Source organism: Coenobita brevimanus, chromosome 73 (genome assembly GCF_032717465.1).
Source record: "Coenobita brevimanus isolate Jiangsu-jjx chromosome 73, ASM3271746v2, whole genome shotgun sequence".
Lineage (NCBI taxonomy): Eukaryota > Metazoa > Arthropoda > Malacostraca > Decapoda > Coenobitidae > Coenobita > Coenobita brevimanus.
In genome coordinates this window covers 33,374,707-33,390,165 of record NC_137026.1, presented here as the reverse complement: position 1 = coordinate 33,390,165, position 15,459 = coordinate 33,374,707, and the positions used below count along the sequence as shown (strand labels likewise).

Genomic DNA, 15,459 nt, shown 5'->3' with positions numbered 1-15,459 from the left:
ATCAGGAAGGGCATCCGGTCATAAAATGCTACACGCTCCAAACCAAAGTCCTCTACCCAGGGGCAACGCCTTAGCCCTTATCCAAAAAGGGGTACCTGGCGTAAAACTCACTTTTTTATATATATATATACTGTATCTATCCAGTATAGATATATATAGATATATATATATATATATATATATATATATATATATATATATATATATTTTAATATAAATGTAGATGCAGATAAAACAAAAGTGATAGTATCTAGGGCTGGGGGGGATACTGTCAAAGAAGAGGGGGAGTGGCCATGCGTGATCTGCCACAAGGGCGTGGGCAGTAATTCCATCTTATGCAATGTTCGTGATAAGTGGGTGCATAAGACATGCAGTGGTATTAAAGGTAGACTGTGAGCTAATGCAGATTTCATGTGTGTGGTGTGTAAGGGAGAGCATGTGGAGATTGCCAGGTGTGAAAGCATTGAACTTGCTGGTGAGTCTCTTGAGTGTGTGGAAGAGTTTTGTTGTTTGAGAGACATGTTATGTGCTGGAGGAGCGGCTGGAGCTAGCTCTGTGATTTGAGTGAGGAGTGGTTGGAAGAAGTTCAAGGAGCTGTTGCCTCTCCTGACTCTGAGAGGGCTCTCCCTCTGTGGTATGGGCTCTTGTATGCAGCATGTGTTAGGAGTGTTGTGCTGTATGGTAGTGAGAACTGGCCAGTAAAGGAAGACGATATTCGCAGGCTCACACGTACAGAAATGGCAATGATTAAGTGGATGTGCAGTGCGTCCCTGTGTGGGAGGCCTAGGGGGCTTGGTTTACGATGGAAGAGTTGAGAGACAGAATGGGACTAGAGTTTATTGGTGTTGCGATGAGAAGAGGTAGACTGAGATGGTTTGGGCATGTGGAGTGGATGGGAGATGATAAGTGGATGCAAAAAGTGAGAAGTGTTAATGTTGGGGGTAGGGTAGTGAGAGGTAAACCAAAAAAGACCTGGGACATGATCATTTAGTGTGACCTCAGGGATGGGACTAAATAAGGAAGCTGCCAGAGATCGAGCAGCATGGAGAGCCGCCTTTAGGTGACCATGGCCGACACATGCAAGCATGTTGGAGCCTTCAAAAACGAAACGATAAAACTAGTGAAAGCTTAATGTTATAAAATAATTCTGCTTCCCGAAATTGGCTGAACTTCCTTTAATTTGGTTTTCTTTTATTTAGCTGCATGAACTGTTTTTTGTCAGCCATTTTGAGACTAGTTAAACCCTATCCAGTATCACTAATATTTCCCCATACCTGTCCATCCTTCTTCCAGACAATATCAGGCTCTGGAATAGCCACCAGACGCACATCCATCTCCAGCTGAGTGCCTTCCTCAACGGTCTTGACGCACGGCTTGTTAGCAAAGGTTGGTGGTATGCCTTCCATGATGTCACACACTGAGGACTCCCTGCTGAGGCTTCTGCGGGAGGTGATCATGGACTCTGAGCCGTGGTCACTAATGGGTCCTTCAACTATCAATTCTGCTGAGCTGGTGCTGTAGCCGGCCTGGTTCTTGGCCACACAGGTGAAGAGTCCAGCGTCTTCTGGGAAGACTTCCTTCACAACCAGTGTGGCAGTGTTGTCATCCGAGTAGAACACCTGGAAAAGTGAAAATTACACTTAGATCGATGGGAACTAGTTGCAATCAGGTATAATGATAATTCTAGTTGATTAAATTAAAAAATGTTGCCTGCCTTGATGGTAAATGTTAGAGTTAAGACAGACTAGGAGATATGGAGAACCTGCAGGCAAATCATGACAGAGATTGGTATAATCATGAAATTCATGGAGAATATTGGGAAGACTTTGTTCAACAGCTGACTTGTAGAGGCTGCTGCTGATGGTACATTCACCTGAATAATATTTAAAAAAAAAAAAAAAATCAGCTGACTAGTTTATGTCGGAAAAGATGTGGGTAACAATTTCTTCAAAGATTCTGAATAAATAAATTAGCTGTAACAGTGTGGATCCACTATTACAACACCTACCTGGAACTCCTCTGATGGTTTGATGATGGCGGTCTGTCTGAACCAGGTGACAGTGGGTCGAGGTGTTCCCTGAATCTTGCACACAAACTGGGCCTCCTGACCATCCACCACAGTAATGGGTTCCAGCTTGGTCACGATCTTGGGTGGCATTGCTTTCTGACCCTTCTTCAGCTCTGTAAATATGTACCAGGGACCATTATATTAAGCATAACTGTCATCGCTGTCTTAATGTTCAGTCTTATTTATTCTTTTCATCATGTATTTTGAAAAAGCCAAAAAGTAACATAACATAAACACTGGATGATGATTCACTTCTATGCTGTGCACTGCTTTATTAAAGAGCTTTGGGGTTATGGCATCTTACAACAATGATGGTTTATAATCATTTACAGTGTGCTAATGTTTATTATATACGGTACTATCTTTGAACAGACTCAACCTTAAAATAGTAATACTGTAGATTATCAACAAGCAAAGGCTTCTGTGATCATGGTGCAACAAGATGATTTCACATACTATCAAAGACTGGGAGTTTGTTGGCCTTCTCTTCCAGTTTCTGCTGAACGTAATGGGTGTACGTAACCTCGTCAGCCAGCAACTTGGCCGGGACGTAGCCTTCCTCCAGGGTCAGGTGCTTCTTCACGAACCACCAGTCACTGTTTGTTGACTCTGAAAAAAGCAAAGCTGAAGTTGGCCATTGACTGCATGGTCATTAAGGTAGACAAAAAAAATTACTAATAAGTGGTCTACTTAAGTAGAATATTTAGATTAATGCTGAATGATTGCATGAAGGTTAAAGTAAATAATAAGTTTTTCCTACAGCAGAAGTCTTAGGAAAAGGAATGTTTACCTTTATGCCTATTGCCTATATGGATCATTTGGTCACATGACCAATTTTTCTGCTGTCAAAAATGAATGAAAATGGTATAAATGTATTCATATTTACTACATGATGACACATGATTTATAAAAATGACTGCTTGGAAGTTTTCACATCCTACCTACCTTGGACATATACACGTTCACCTTCCACCAGGTGCATGGCATTCTCCTGTGTACTGTCAGCAACGTAAGTAGCTGTGGCAAATAGCTGATCTCCTGGCTTGACTGAGAGTGGTGGAGCAAGTTCCATACCTGGTATAAAGGCATTAAATTAGATCCTGACACTGTATTATGTGGTAGTCAAGATCAAAAGCTCCTCCACACTCACTTTAAAAATGTCAAATCCTGATGAGGTAATTGGCAGCATTCCACAACCTTTTTAATATTTATCAAGGGGGTCAAAATCTCATTTCATGAGTTCAAAGCCTCAGACTTGTTAAGGAGCTTTTGACTGCGACTGTATGTGTGAGTCTGAATGGGTTGTGTTATGCTGAGTATGAAGTGCCAAGGAGACTTAGTGAATGCATCAGGTTGCATGGGAATTGTATGCAGAGCCTGTGTTTAAAAGCTTGTTGAGCATGTTATGAAGTTTAAAGGATGAGTTACTGAGCCTGTGGCATGTGCTAGGGCTTATGGGATGTGATGTTACGTGTTAATGTAGAACACTTGTGGATTAGTATGTACCTTGTGAACGGCTGGGTTTGTGGTAGTAATCTTAAATAAATTAAAATGGTGCATTTGGGTAAGCCTGAGGATGTAACAGAGAGTAAGTTGCTAGGGTTAAACAAGTTAATTAAATTGGTGTGTGTGAGTTAAGTTGATCATGTAATGAGAGAACTGCCGAGCTTAACTACATGTATTAAACGGATGTGTGTATGTTAAGCAGAGCATGTAGTAAAGAGTGAGTTGCTGATGTTAAAACAGTGAATTATGCTGGTGTGTGTAGGTTATGATGAGCATGTAATAAAAGTGAAGTATTGTATAAAGTACTGTACTTGTTAAATGATTAGTTTGTCTAACTTGTCTTTGTGCTCTGCTAGGTTTGTGGTTGGACATCTTCATGTGAGTTTTAGAGACTGCCTAGTACCTCTTCCTTATCATTTTACTGCTAAATATAGCATGTTAATATTCTCTTGTGCACACCATATGCAAACTTTGTCAGTACAGGTACTGAAAAGTTGTAATAGAATACATGACAACATTACAGTGTTATATGCAAGAAAAAAAGCAAATACTGTAAATAAATCCTCAGATAAATAAAAACGTCCAAAATATGAGGTACTGCAGAGGTTTTGAATCCCACGAGAAAATGCCCAACTAAGTTTGAACAAAGTTTTTGTTTTAGGCTAAGCTGATGGCAGCTTGTAAACCAGTCATTTACACATTCTGTAAGTCTTAGGGATCTTTCTTAAGGGATGTTTAGCTGCCAACAGAACTTTATGCTTGGTTATTTTAAAAATGTACAAAATAACTAATAATAAAACAAGGGGAAGGGGAAAATTAAACATCAATAACTCCAACTGATTCATGTTTAGTTACCAATTAAAGTACAAAAATGGGGTGGGTAAATATATAAATAACTTTGATAAATGAAGATATTTAACATTCTGTACCAGCAGTAGTTGAGGGGAACTTTCAAAAATTAAAGTTACAGTGTAAAAATGTAAAACTTTGTGACTGCCAAGATGAATACTGTCTTGTATCAAAATCATGCAAAGGAGCCATTTAATACTGTATGTTCACCTGCATCTATATCAACAAACAATTCAGTAAGGAAAAAACTCTATTGTAAGCTTACTTTCTGGCTGCCTTCTTTAATTTCAGCAAACTTTAAGCTAGTGGTAATGACTATGGTATAATGCACTTGTATATGATTAACTGACACATTTCATGGTTTTGCTACACTTAACTATATTCAGATGGTGTTCTTGTTTTTTTTTTTTTTCAATCTTCAATAGATAAATGAAAGAGTCTGACAAATACTGCATATGAAATTCACAATTCACATTCACATACAACAAAAGAAGGTGGTGGGTCTTGCCATAAATCTTCAGCAAAAATAGTTACATAGTCACCAATTATATACAGCATATATATATATATATATATATATATATATATATATATATATCTAGTATACTGTATACTTAAACCAAAAAAAAACTTGTAAACAGAGGAATTACAGTACTAAAACTGGCTCAATGTAAGAGATTAGTGTTAATGGCTAAATAAAATGTCTTGCGTAAGTACTTGTATTGGTGTAAGTGTTTACCTTCCGTCGGGGACTGTGGCGAAACCTGTATGTTCATTTGGACGTCCTCTGGAAATGTGTTAAATATTTGTGAACAATGAGGTAAAAAGTCTGTGACTGCACTTGATAGTGTTAACCTAGTCAATACAATGATGTCCTGTGTACAGTATTCTTGCTAACACTAGATGATTTTATTCAACTTTGGAAAGACACTTAGAGCTGGAGAGATCACATACAGCCTTTATTAACCCCTTCACTAAATAGGCATAACATACTGTGGAGATGTTTGTGAAGGCTGCATCTAACCCCTTCAGTTTGAAAGTCTCTCTAAGTTCAATAAGACAGTCTGGGGATACCAAGAATACAATATCAAAAGGTACATCACCGCACTGATGAGACTTAAGTATAAGATTATATATCAAAGTATCTGGATGGCTGAGTTTTGTACATATAAATCTAAATCTACAGAGCATTTACAATTGTACATTATATATAACATCAAAGCTTGCTGACATGCAAAAAAAAAAAAAAAGGCCTGGAAAGGAAATAATATACTGTACAGTGATTAGAACAAATTACTGTCATGCAAAAAGCCTGTAAAGGAAAACCTGTAAATTACTTGCTGAAAGAAAATATTTACAAATAAAGAAAAAAACTCGAAACAAAATCCAGCGGCAACTGAATGACAGCAGAGGAAAAGCAATGCGACGAAATAATAAATACAGTCGGTAAAATAACTGAAAATAAATAACCAGCCAGTTTTCGAGTAAAGCGATCGACGAAATACGGAAAACACAAATAGTGCTTGTGGTAATTCTTGGCAACCCTGAGAATATACAAACTAAAACTGCATTCCGTTTCAAAGTGGAAATAAATACATAAGGAGGCGCTGAAATTAAATACATACAAAAGGCGTTGACTTTCTTGCAGTAAGTTATGCATGTTAGGAAAACTTCTAATAACCTTATCATTTCAATAACGTCTTTTATGATTTATCCCTTTTTTACCACCTGATGATATTACTTACTTAAGGAGACTTTTTGAACTGAGGAGTTCCAGCCTTCCACAACCCCATCACTAAATAAGTCTCCCACAGGTTAAGTAAAATTCATGAGGAGGTAACAAGGATTAAATTAATAACACAGTACTGAAATGGTTAAATTACAAGAAGTTGTGTAATACATAAAATCATAAAATAATAAAGTCAACCATAAAGGTGAGAGTATTAGACACTGATAAAAAAATAAAATTTCCTTGGAATGCTAACCTTGAGTGATGACAGGTGGTTTTTTGGGTAACGGAGGGAGCTTGACCTTTTCTGTGGTTTCAATTTCCTCGGTTTTCCTTTCTACCTTCTCATCTTCCGGAACTTTGATCGTGAATGCACCTTCGACGTCCTCGGTTTCCTGTTTTGGTGGAGGTTCTTTCTTGGGTTTTCTTTTGATCCTGAATGTTTCTTCAACATCTTTTCCAGGCTCAATTTCTGGTTCTGGTTCTTTCCTTAGTGTTACACCTACCTCAATCTCCTCTTCCTCCTCCACCTTATACGCTGGCTTCTTCTTTGGCCGTCTTATCTGGAATGTCTCCTGAATTTCCTCTGGTGACTTGGGTTCCTCCTCATCCACCTTTTTAATTGTAACAGTTTCTTCTCCTTCGTCTACTTCCTTCTTGGGTTTCTTTGGCCTCTTCCTTCTAATCTGAACTGTTTCCTGTCCCACTTCCTCACCATCTTGAATATACTTCTTTATGTGAACCTCTTCATCTATTTCTTCTATTATGTCCTCAGGCTCTGATTCTGATTCTTGGATAACCACCTTGGAATCAACTGTCTCCTCTCCCACTGAATACTTCTTCTTTGGCCTCTTCATTCTTATGCTTACGTCTTCAGTTGTTTCCTCGGTTGTGAAATCTTCACCTTCTTTCAGCTTCATTTCCACTTCTTCAGATATCTCCTGTGTTTCTCTGACCCTTGGCTTTGGTTTCTGTTTCCTCTTGATTGTGACAGTCTCACTAATTTCACTGGGTCCCTCTGGTTCCTCTACTTCTTCCTCTTGTGGTTTCTTAATAGTAAATTCCTCACTGATTTCCTCTGTTACAAGTGACTTCTTTTTCTTTGGTTTCCTCTTAATACTCACTTCCTCAGTTACTTCTTCCTGCACCGTAGGTTCTGGGGATTTCTGTTTAATGGTCACTTCTGCACTAACTTCATCTGGTGGTTCCTCAGGCTTCTTTTTCTTTGGCCTCTTAATTGAAACTTCTTCTGTAATCTCCTCAGGTGGCTTCTCCTCCTCCTCCTTCTTCTTGGGTTTTTTAATAGTAACCTCTTCAGTAGTTTCTTCTTCTTTGGTAGGCTTCTTTTTAGGTCTCCTCCTTATCTTTACGGTCTCTTCTCGTAACTCTTCCTCAACCCCTTCTACTTCATCTTCCTCAGGTTCTTCTTCTTGCTGGACAACAGTTAGTTCCTCGGACACTTCCTCCTCTGTATACACAGGTTTCTTCTTCTTTGGTTTGAACTTGATCTGAACCTCCTCACTCAGTTCCTCTTTAACTTTCTCTACAGGCTCGTCTCTGGTCAGTGTAACCTCCTCTGAAACTTCCTCAACCTTCTCTGGCTTTTCTTTCTTTGGCTTCCTCTTGAGAATCACATGCTCAGAAACTTCAGAAACCTCCTCCTCCTCCTCCGGTGGCTTCTCCTCAGGTTTCCTAATAGTGACCTCCTCTGATATTTCTTCTGTCACTGTCTCCGGCTTCTTCTTGCGCTTTCGCTTCAGTGTGACTTCCTCAGTAATATCCTCAGTTTTCTCCTCTGGTTTCTTAATTGTGACTTCTTCACTAACATCCTCTGGTTTCTCCTCAGGACGCTTCTTCTTGGGTTTCTTCTTGATAATGAATTCTTCCTCAATGACTTCCTCAATGACTTCTTCTTCTTCAGGTTCTTCTTCAGTCTTTTTAATAGTGACTTCCTCTGAAACCTCTTCTTCTCTGTACTCAGGTTTCTTCTTGGGTTTCTTCTTAATAGAGACTTCTTCAGTGACCTCCTCAACAACCTTCTCCTCAGGCTCCTCCTTCTTGAGGGTAACCTCAGCTGAAACATCCTCAGGCTTTTCAGGCTTCTTTTTGGGCTTCTTCTTAATGACAAACTCTTCAGTAACTTCTTCAACCACCTCTTCTTCAGGCTCTTCAGGTTTCTTGATAGTAACTTCTTCACTAACTTCCTCATCTTTCTTCTCAGGTTTCTTCTTGGGTTTCTTTTTGATGGTAACTTCTTCTGTAACCTCTTCAACCACCTTTTCTTCCTCAGGTTCCTTTTTGATGGTAACTTCCTCACTAACCTCCTCAGGCTTCTCAGGCTTCTTTTTGGGCCTTTTCTTTATGGTAACTTCTTCAGTAACTTCCTCTGTGACCTTTTCCTCAGGCTTTTCTTCGGGTTTCTGTTTGATAGTAACCTCTTCAGTGACATCCTCAGGCTTCTCAGGCTTCTTCTTGGGCTTCTTCTTAATTGTAACTTCCTCTGTAAGTTCCTCAACTACCTCCTCCTCAGGTTTCTTAATAGTTACCTCCTCAGAAACTTCCTCAGCCTTGGGTTCAGGCTTCTTCTTTGGTTTCTTCTTGATGGTAACTTCCTCAGTGACCTCCTCAACTGCCTCTTCAGGTTTCTTGCCAGGAACTTCTTCCTTCTTCTTGATGATTACCTCCTGAGTAACTTCTTCAGCCTCTTCAGGCTTCTTCTTGGGCTTCCTCTTTCTAATGGTAACTTCTTCTGTCACCTCCTCAACAACTGCCTCCTCTGGTTTCTTGCCAGGAACTTCATCTGTCTTCTTGATTGTAACTTCCTCGGTGATTTCCTCAGCTTCTAGTTCAGGTTTCTTTTTAGGTTTCTTCTTCTTGATGGTAACTTCTTCAGTAACTTCTTCAACAACTGTTTCCTCTGGTTTCTTGCCAGGAGCTTCTTCAGTTTTCTTGATGATTACCTCCTCAGTAATCTCCTCAGCCTCTTGTTCGGGCTTTTTCTTAGGTTTCTTCTTCTTGATAGTGACTTCTTCAGTGACTTCCTCAATAACTTCTTCCTCAGGCTTTTCAGCCTTTTTGATGGTGACCTCCACCTCCTCAACCTTCTCTTCGGGCTTCTTCTTGGGCTTTTTCTTGATAGTAACTTCTTCAGTTACTTCTTCAACAACCTCTTCTTCAGGCTTTTTGATGGTAACTTCTTCACTAACATCCTCAGGCTTCTCAGGCTTCTTCTTGGGTTTCTTCTTGATAGTAACTTCCTCAGTAACTTCCTCAACAACTCCTTCTTCAGGCTTCTTGAGTGTTTCCTCTGTTGGTTTCTTGACAATCACTTCCTGAGTCACTTCTTCAGCCTCTTCAGGCTTCTTCTTCTTGGGTTTCTTTTTGATAGTCACTTCCTCAGTCACTTCCTCAATAACCCCTTCTTCAGGCTTCTTGGGAGTTTCCTCTGTTGGTTTCTTGATAGTTACTTCCTGAGTTACTTCCTCAGCCTCTTCAGGCTTCTTCTTCTTAGGTTTCTTCTTGATGGTTATAACTTCTTCAGTTACTTCCTCAATAACCTCTTCCTCAGCCTGTTCAGGCTTCTTAGGCTTCTTCTTTATAGTAACTTCCTCAGTAACCTCCTCAACAACTTCTTCAGGCTTCTCAGGCTTCTTCTTAGGCTTTTTCTTTATGGTAACCTCTTCAGTCACCTCCTCAACAACTGCCTCTTCAGGCTTCTTGCCAGGAATTTCTTCAGTCTTCTTGATGGTTACCTCTTCAGTAACTTCTTCAGCCTCTTCAGGCTTCTTCTTTGGTTTCTTCTTTTTGATGGTAACTTCTTCAGTGATTTCTTCAACAACAGCTTCCTCTGGTTTCTTACCAGGAACCTCTTCAGTCTTCTTGATGATTACTTCCTCGGTAATGTCCTCAGCCTCTTGTTCAGGCTTCTTCTTAGGCTTCTTTTTCTTGATTGTGACTTCTTCAGTGACTTCCTCTACAACCTCCTCCTCTGGCTTTTCAGCCTTTTTGATAGTAACCTCAGCTACCTCTTCAACTTCTTCAGGCTTCTTTTTGGGCTTCTTCTTGAGAGTAACCTCTTCGGTGATCTCCTCAATGACCTCTTCCTCAGGTTTCTTAATTGTGACCTCTTCAGAAACCTCTTCAGCCTTAAGCTCAGGCTTCTTCTTGGGTTTCTTCTTGATAGTAACTTCCTCAGTAACTTCCTCAACAACTCCTTCTTCAGGCTTCTTGAGTGTTTCCTCTGTTGGTTTCTTGACAGTCACTTCCTGAGTCACTTCTTCAGCCTCTTCAGGCTTCTTCTTCTTGGGTTTCTTTTTGATAGTCACTTCCTCAGTCACTTCCTCAATAACCCCTTCTTCAGGCTTCTTGGAAGTTTCCTCTGTTGGTTTCTTGATAGTTACTTCCTGAGTTACTTCCTCAGCCTCTTCAGGCTTCTTCTTCTTAGGTTTTTTCTTGATGGTAACTTCTTCAGTTACTTCCTCAATAACCTCTTCCTCAGCCTGTTCAGGCTTCTTAGGCTTCTTCTTTATAGTAACTTCCTCAGTAACCTCCTCAACAACTTCCTCAGGCTTCTCAGGCTTCTTCTTAGGCTTTTTCTTTATGGTAACCTCTTCAGTCACCTCCTCAACAACTGCCTCTTCAGGCTTCTTGCCAGGAATTTCTTCAGTCTTCTTGATGGTTACCTCTTCAGTAACTTCTTCAGCCTCTTCAGGCTTCTTCTTTGGCTTCTTTTTCTTGATAGTGACTTCTTCAGTGACTTCCTCAATGACCTCTTCCTCAGGCTTTTCAGCCTTCTTGACTGTGATCTCTTCTGTGACCTCCTCAGCCTTCTCCTCAGGTTTCTTTTTAGGCTTCTTCTTGATAGTAACTTCTTCAGTTACCTCCTCAACAACCTCCTCTTCAGGCTTCTCAGGCTTCTTCTTGGGCTTCTTCTTGATGGTAACTTCTTCAGTTATTTCCTCAACTACTCCTTCCTCAGGCTTTTTGAGAGTTTCCTCTGTTGGTTTCTTGACTGTTACTTCCTGAGTTATTTCTTCAGCCTGTTCTGGCTTCTTTTTTGGTTTCTTCTTTATAGTAACCTCCTCAGTTACTTCCTCAATCACTTCTTCTTCCTCAGGCTTTTCAGGCTTTTTGACAGTTACTTCCTCAGTAACTTCTTCAGCCTTAAGCTCAGGCTTCTTCTTGGGTTTCTTCTTGATAGTAACTTCCTCAGTAACTTCCTCAACAACTCCTTCTTCAGGCTTCTTGAGTGTTTCCTCTGTTGGTTTCTTGACAGTAACTTCCTGAGTCACTTCTTCAGCCTCTTCAGGCTTCTTCTTCTTGGGTTTCTTTTTGATAGTCACTTCCTCAGTCACTTCCTCAATAACCCCTTCTTCAGGCTTCTTGGGAGTTTCCTCTGTTGGTTTCTTGATAGTTACTTCCTGAGTTACTTCCTCAGCCTCTTCAGGCTTCTTCTTCTTAGGTTTTTTCTTGATGGTTATAACTTCTTCAGTTACTTCCTCAACAACTTCTTCCTCAGCCTGTTCAGGTTTCTTAGGCTTCTTCTTTATAGTAACTTCCTCAGTAACCTCCTCAACAACTTCCTCAGGCTTCTCAGGCTTCTTCTTAGGCTTTTTCTTTATGGTAACCTCTTCAGTCACCTCCTCAACAACTGTCTCTTCAGGCTTCTTGCCAGGAATTTCTTCAGTCTTCTTGATGGTTACCTCTTCAGTAACTTCTTCAGCCTCTTCAGGCTTCTTCTTTGGCTTCTTTTTCTTGATAGTGACTTCTTCAGTGACTTCCTCAATGACCTCTTCCTCAGGTTTCTTTTCCTCTGTAACTTCCTCAACCTTCTCTTCAGGCTTCTTTTTAGGTTTCTTCTTGATAGTAACTTCTTCAGTTACTTCTTCGACAACCTCTTCCTCAGCCTTCTCAGGCTTTTTCTTAGGTTTTTTCTTGATGGTCACTTCCTCAGTTACTTCCTCAACAACCTCTTCCTCAGGCTTTTCAGGTTTCTTCTTTGGTTTCTTTTTGACAGTGACTTCTTCAGTGACTTCCTCAATTACCTTTTCTTCTGGCTTTTTGGCTTCTTCAACCTCCTCTTCTTTTGGCTCTGGTTTCTTCTTTGGTTTCTTTTTTATAGTTACCTCCTCTGTTACCTCTTCAGTAACCTCTTCGACAGCCTTTTCTTCAGGCTTCTTTATGGTAACTTCTTCCACTTCCTCTTCCTTAGCTTCTGGTTTCTTCTTGGGCTTCTTCTTGATCTTTACCTCTTCAATTTCTTCTTCTTCCTCATCCTTCTTCTTTTCAGTAACTTCGTCTTCTTCTTCGACAACTTCATATACTGTCTTCTCCTTTGTAGGTCCTCTCAGAACAATCACATCCTCCTGGTCAGCACGGTCAAGGATTTCTGTCACTGTTACTTTGGCCTTGTCTTCAACTACTTTAGTCTCTGGTAGTGTGTCTGTGGCAAGTTCTGGAGAAATCTCGGTAACCTGCAGTGAGTCTCTCTTTGACAGCTTAACCTGTGCAGTGTCACTTACAGGCTTTTCTAGAACAATGTCCTCGGTTTGTCCCTCGATCCGAACTTCGCTAACCGAAACGGATTCCTGAGGGCTGACAACTGGTTTAGCCTTATCTGTCTTTGGTTTCTCTTCCTTTATATCCTCGGGAGCTTCCTTGACAGATATCTCTTCTACAGCAATGGAATCCTGAGGTAAGAGTACAGATTTTGCAGTTTCTTCTTTTGGTTTAGGTTCCTTGAAATCTCCTGGGGCTTCTTTGACTGAAACTTCCTCAATGGTAATTGACTCGTGAGGAGCAATCATTGACGTTGCCTGCTCTGTATCAAGTTTTAATTCCTTCACAGAGCCAGGAACATCTTTTACTAATATCTCTTCAACAGAAATAGATTCCTGTTCTGAAAATATTGATACAGCCTTCTCTGATTTGGGCTTCTTCTCTGTGATCATAGATGGTTCCTCTTTTACAGATACTTCCTCAATAGTGAGTGATTCATGTGGTGAAATTACTGAAGTGGCTTCCTCCGTTTTGGGTTTGGCATCCTTCATAGATTCAGGTGCTTCCTTGACAGATACCTCTTCTACAGACAAACCCTCCAATGGAGAAAATACTGATGTAGCTTTCTCTTCCTTAGGTTTATCTTCTTTGATATCCCCAGGTTCTTCCTTTACTGATACTTCTTGAACTGAAATCGATTCCTGCTCTAATAGAGTGGAAGTAGCTGTATCAGTCTTTGGTTTTGCTTCTTCTAATTTACCAGGAGCCTCTTTCACAGAAATTTCTTGAACCGAAATTGACTCCTGTTCTAACATGACAGAAGTCGCAGTATCGGTCTTTGGCTTCTTCTCAGTAATGTCTGCAGGTTCTTCCTTTACTGAGACTTCCTGTACAGAAACTGATTCCTGTTCCAGCAGAGTAGATGTTGCTGTATCTGCCTTTGGCTTGGCTTCTTCCAATTTCCCAGGAGCCTCTTTAACAGAAATTTCATGAACTGAGATAGATTCTTGCTCTAACATAACTGAAGTAGCTGTATCTGTCTTTGGCTTCTTCTCACTAATGTCTGCAGGTTCTTCCTTTACCGAGACTTCCTGCACAGAAATGGACTCCTGTTCCAGCAGAGTAGAAGTTGCTGTATCTGTCTTGGGTTTGGCTTCTTCTAATTTTCCTGGAGCTTCTTTCACTGAAATTTCTTGAACTGAAATTGATTCCTGCTCCAACATGGTAGAGGTAGCTGTATCAGTCTTTGGCTTCTTCTCACTGATGTCTGCTGGTTCTTCCTTTACAGAGACTTCTTGAACAGAGATAGATTCCTGCTCAAGTAAAGTAGAAGTGGCTGTATCTGTCTTGGGTTTGGCTTCTTCCAGTTTTCCTGGAGCCTCTTTCACAGAAATTTCTTGAACCGAAACTGACTCCTGCTCTAACATGACAGAAGTCGCTGTATCAGTCTTTGGCTTCTTCTCAGTAATGTCTGCAGTTTCCCCTTTTACTGAGACTTCTTCAACCGAGATGGATTCCTGCTCCAACAATGTAGGAGTAGCTGTATCTGTCTTGGGTTTGGCTTCTTCCAGTTTTCCTGGAGCCTCTTTAACAGAAATTTCTTGAACTGAGATAGATTCCTGCTCTAACATGACAGAAGTAGCTGTATCAGTCTTTGGCTTCTTCTCACTGATGTCTGCAGGTTCCTCTTTGACTGAGACTTCTTGTACTGATATGGATTCTTGCTCCAACAGTGTAGAAGTGGCAGTATCTGTTTTGGGTTTGGCTTCTTCTAATTTCCCAGGAGCCTCTTTCACAGAAATTTCTTGAACAGAAATTGACTCCTGCTCTAACATGATGGAAGTTGCTGTATCTGTCTTTGGCTTCTTCTCAGTAATGTCTGCAGTTTCCCCTTTTACTGAGACTTCTTGAACTGAGATGGATTCCTGCTCCAACAACGTAGGAGTAGCCGTATCTGTCTTTGGTTTGGCTTCTTTCAGGTTCCCTGGAGCTTCCTTAACAGAAATTTCTTGAACTGAGATAGACTCCTGCTCTAACATAACAGAAGTTGCTGTATCAGTCTTTGGTTTCTTTTCACTTATGTCTGCAGGTTCCTCTTTTACTGAGACTTCCTGCACTGAGATGGATTCCTGCTCTAATAGAGTGGAAGTAGCTGTATCAGTCTTTGGTTTTGCTTCTTCTAATTCACCAGGAGCCTCTTTCACAGAAATTTCTTGAACCGAAATTGACTCCTGTTCTAACATGACAGAAGTCGCAGTATCGGTCTTTGGCTTCTTCTCACTAATGTCTGCAGGTTCTTCCTTTACTGAGACTTCCTGTACAGAAACTGATTCCTGTTCCAGCAGAGTAGATGTTGCTGTATCTGCCTTTGGCTTGGCTTCTTCCAATTTCCCAGGAGCCTCTTTAACAGAAATTTCATGAACTGAGATAGATTCTTGCTCTAACATAACTGAAGTAGCTGTATCTGTCTTTGGCTTCTTCTCACTAATGTCTGCAGGTTCTTCCTTTACCGAGACTTCCTGCACAGAAATGGACTCCTGTTCCAGCAGAGTAGAAGTTGCTGTATCTGTCTTGGGTTTGGCTTCTTCTAATTTACCTGGAGCTTCTTTCACTGAAATTTCTTGAACTGAAATTGATTCCTGCTCCAACATGGTAGAGGTAGCTGTATCAGTCTTTGGCTTCTTCTCACTGATGTCTGCTGGTTCTTCCTTTACAGAGACTTCTTGAACAGAGATAGATTCCTGCTCAAGTAAAGTAGAAGTGGCTGTATCTGTCTTGGGTTTGGCTTCTTCCAGTTTTCCTGGAGCCT

General features: G+C 40.5%; 1 protein-coding gene across 1 annotated transcript in view; it reads right to left on the bottom strand.

Annotated features, from left to right (window-relative positions):
• Positions 1 to 15,459, bottom strand: part of LOC145407519 (uncharacterized) — a 280,710-nt gene that overhangs the window by 31,933 nt on the left and 233,318 nt on the right. The window contains exons 80-85 of the mRNA XM_080278443.1: positions 6,409 to 13,498; positions 5,163 to 5,210; positions 3,014 to 3,142; positions 2,525 to 2,677; positions 2,009 to 2,181; positions 1,275 to 1,619 (exon numbers count right to left, since the gene is read on the bottom strand). Of these exons, the coding sequence (XP_080134569.1) occupies positions 1,275 to 1,619; positions 2,009 to 2,181; positions 2,525 to 2,677; positions 3,014 to 3,142; positions 5,163 to 5,210; positions 6,409 to 13,498 (7,938 nt within the window). The remainder of the gene's footprint in view (positions 1 to 1,274; positions 1,620 to 2,008; positions 2,182 to 2,524; positions 2,678 to 3,013; positions 3,143 to 5,162; positions 5,211 to 6,408; positions 13,499 to 15,459) is intronic.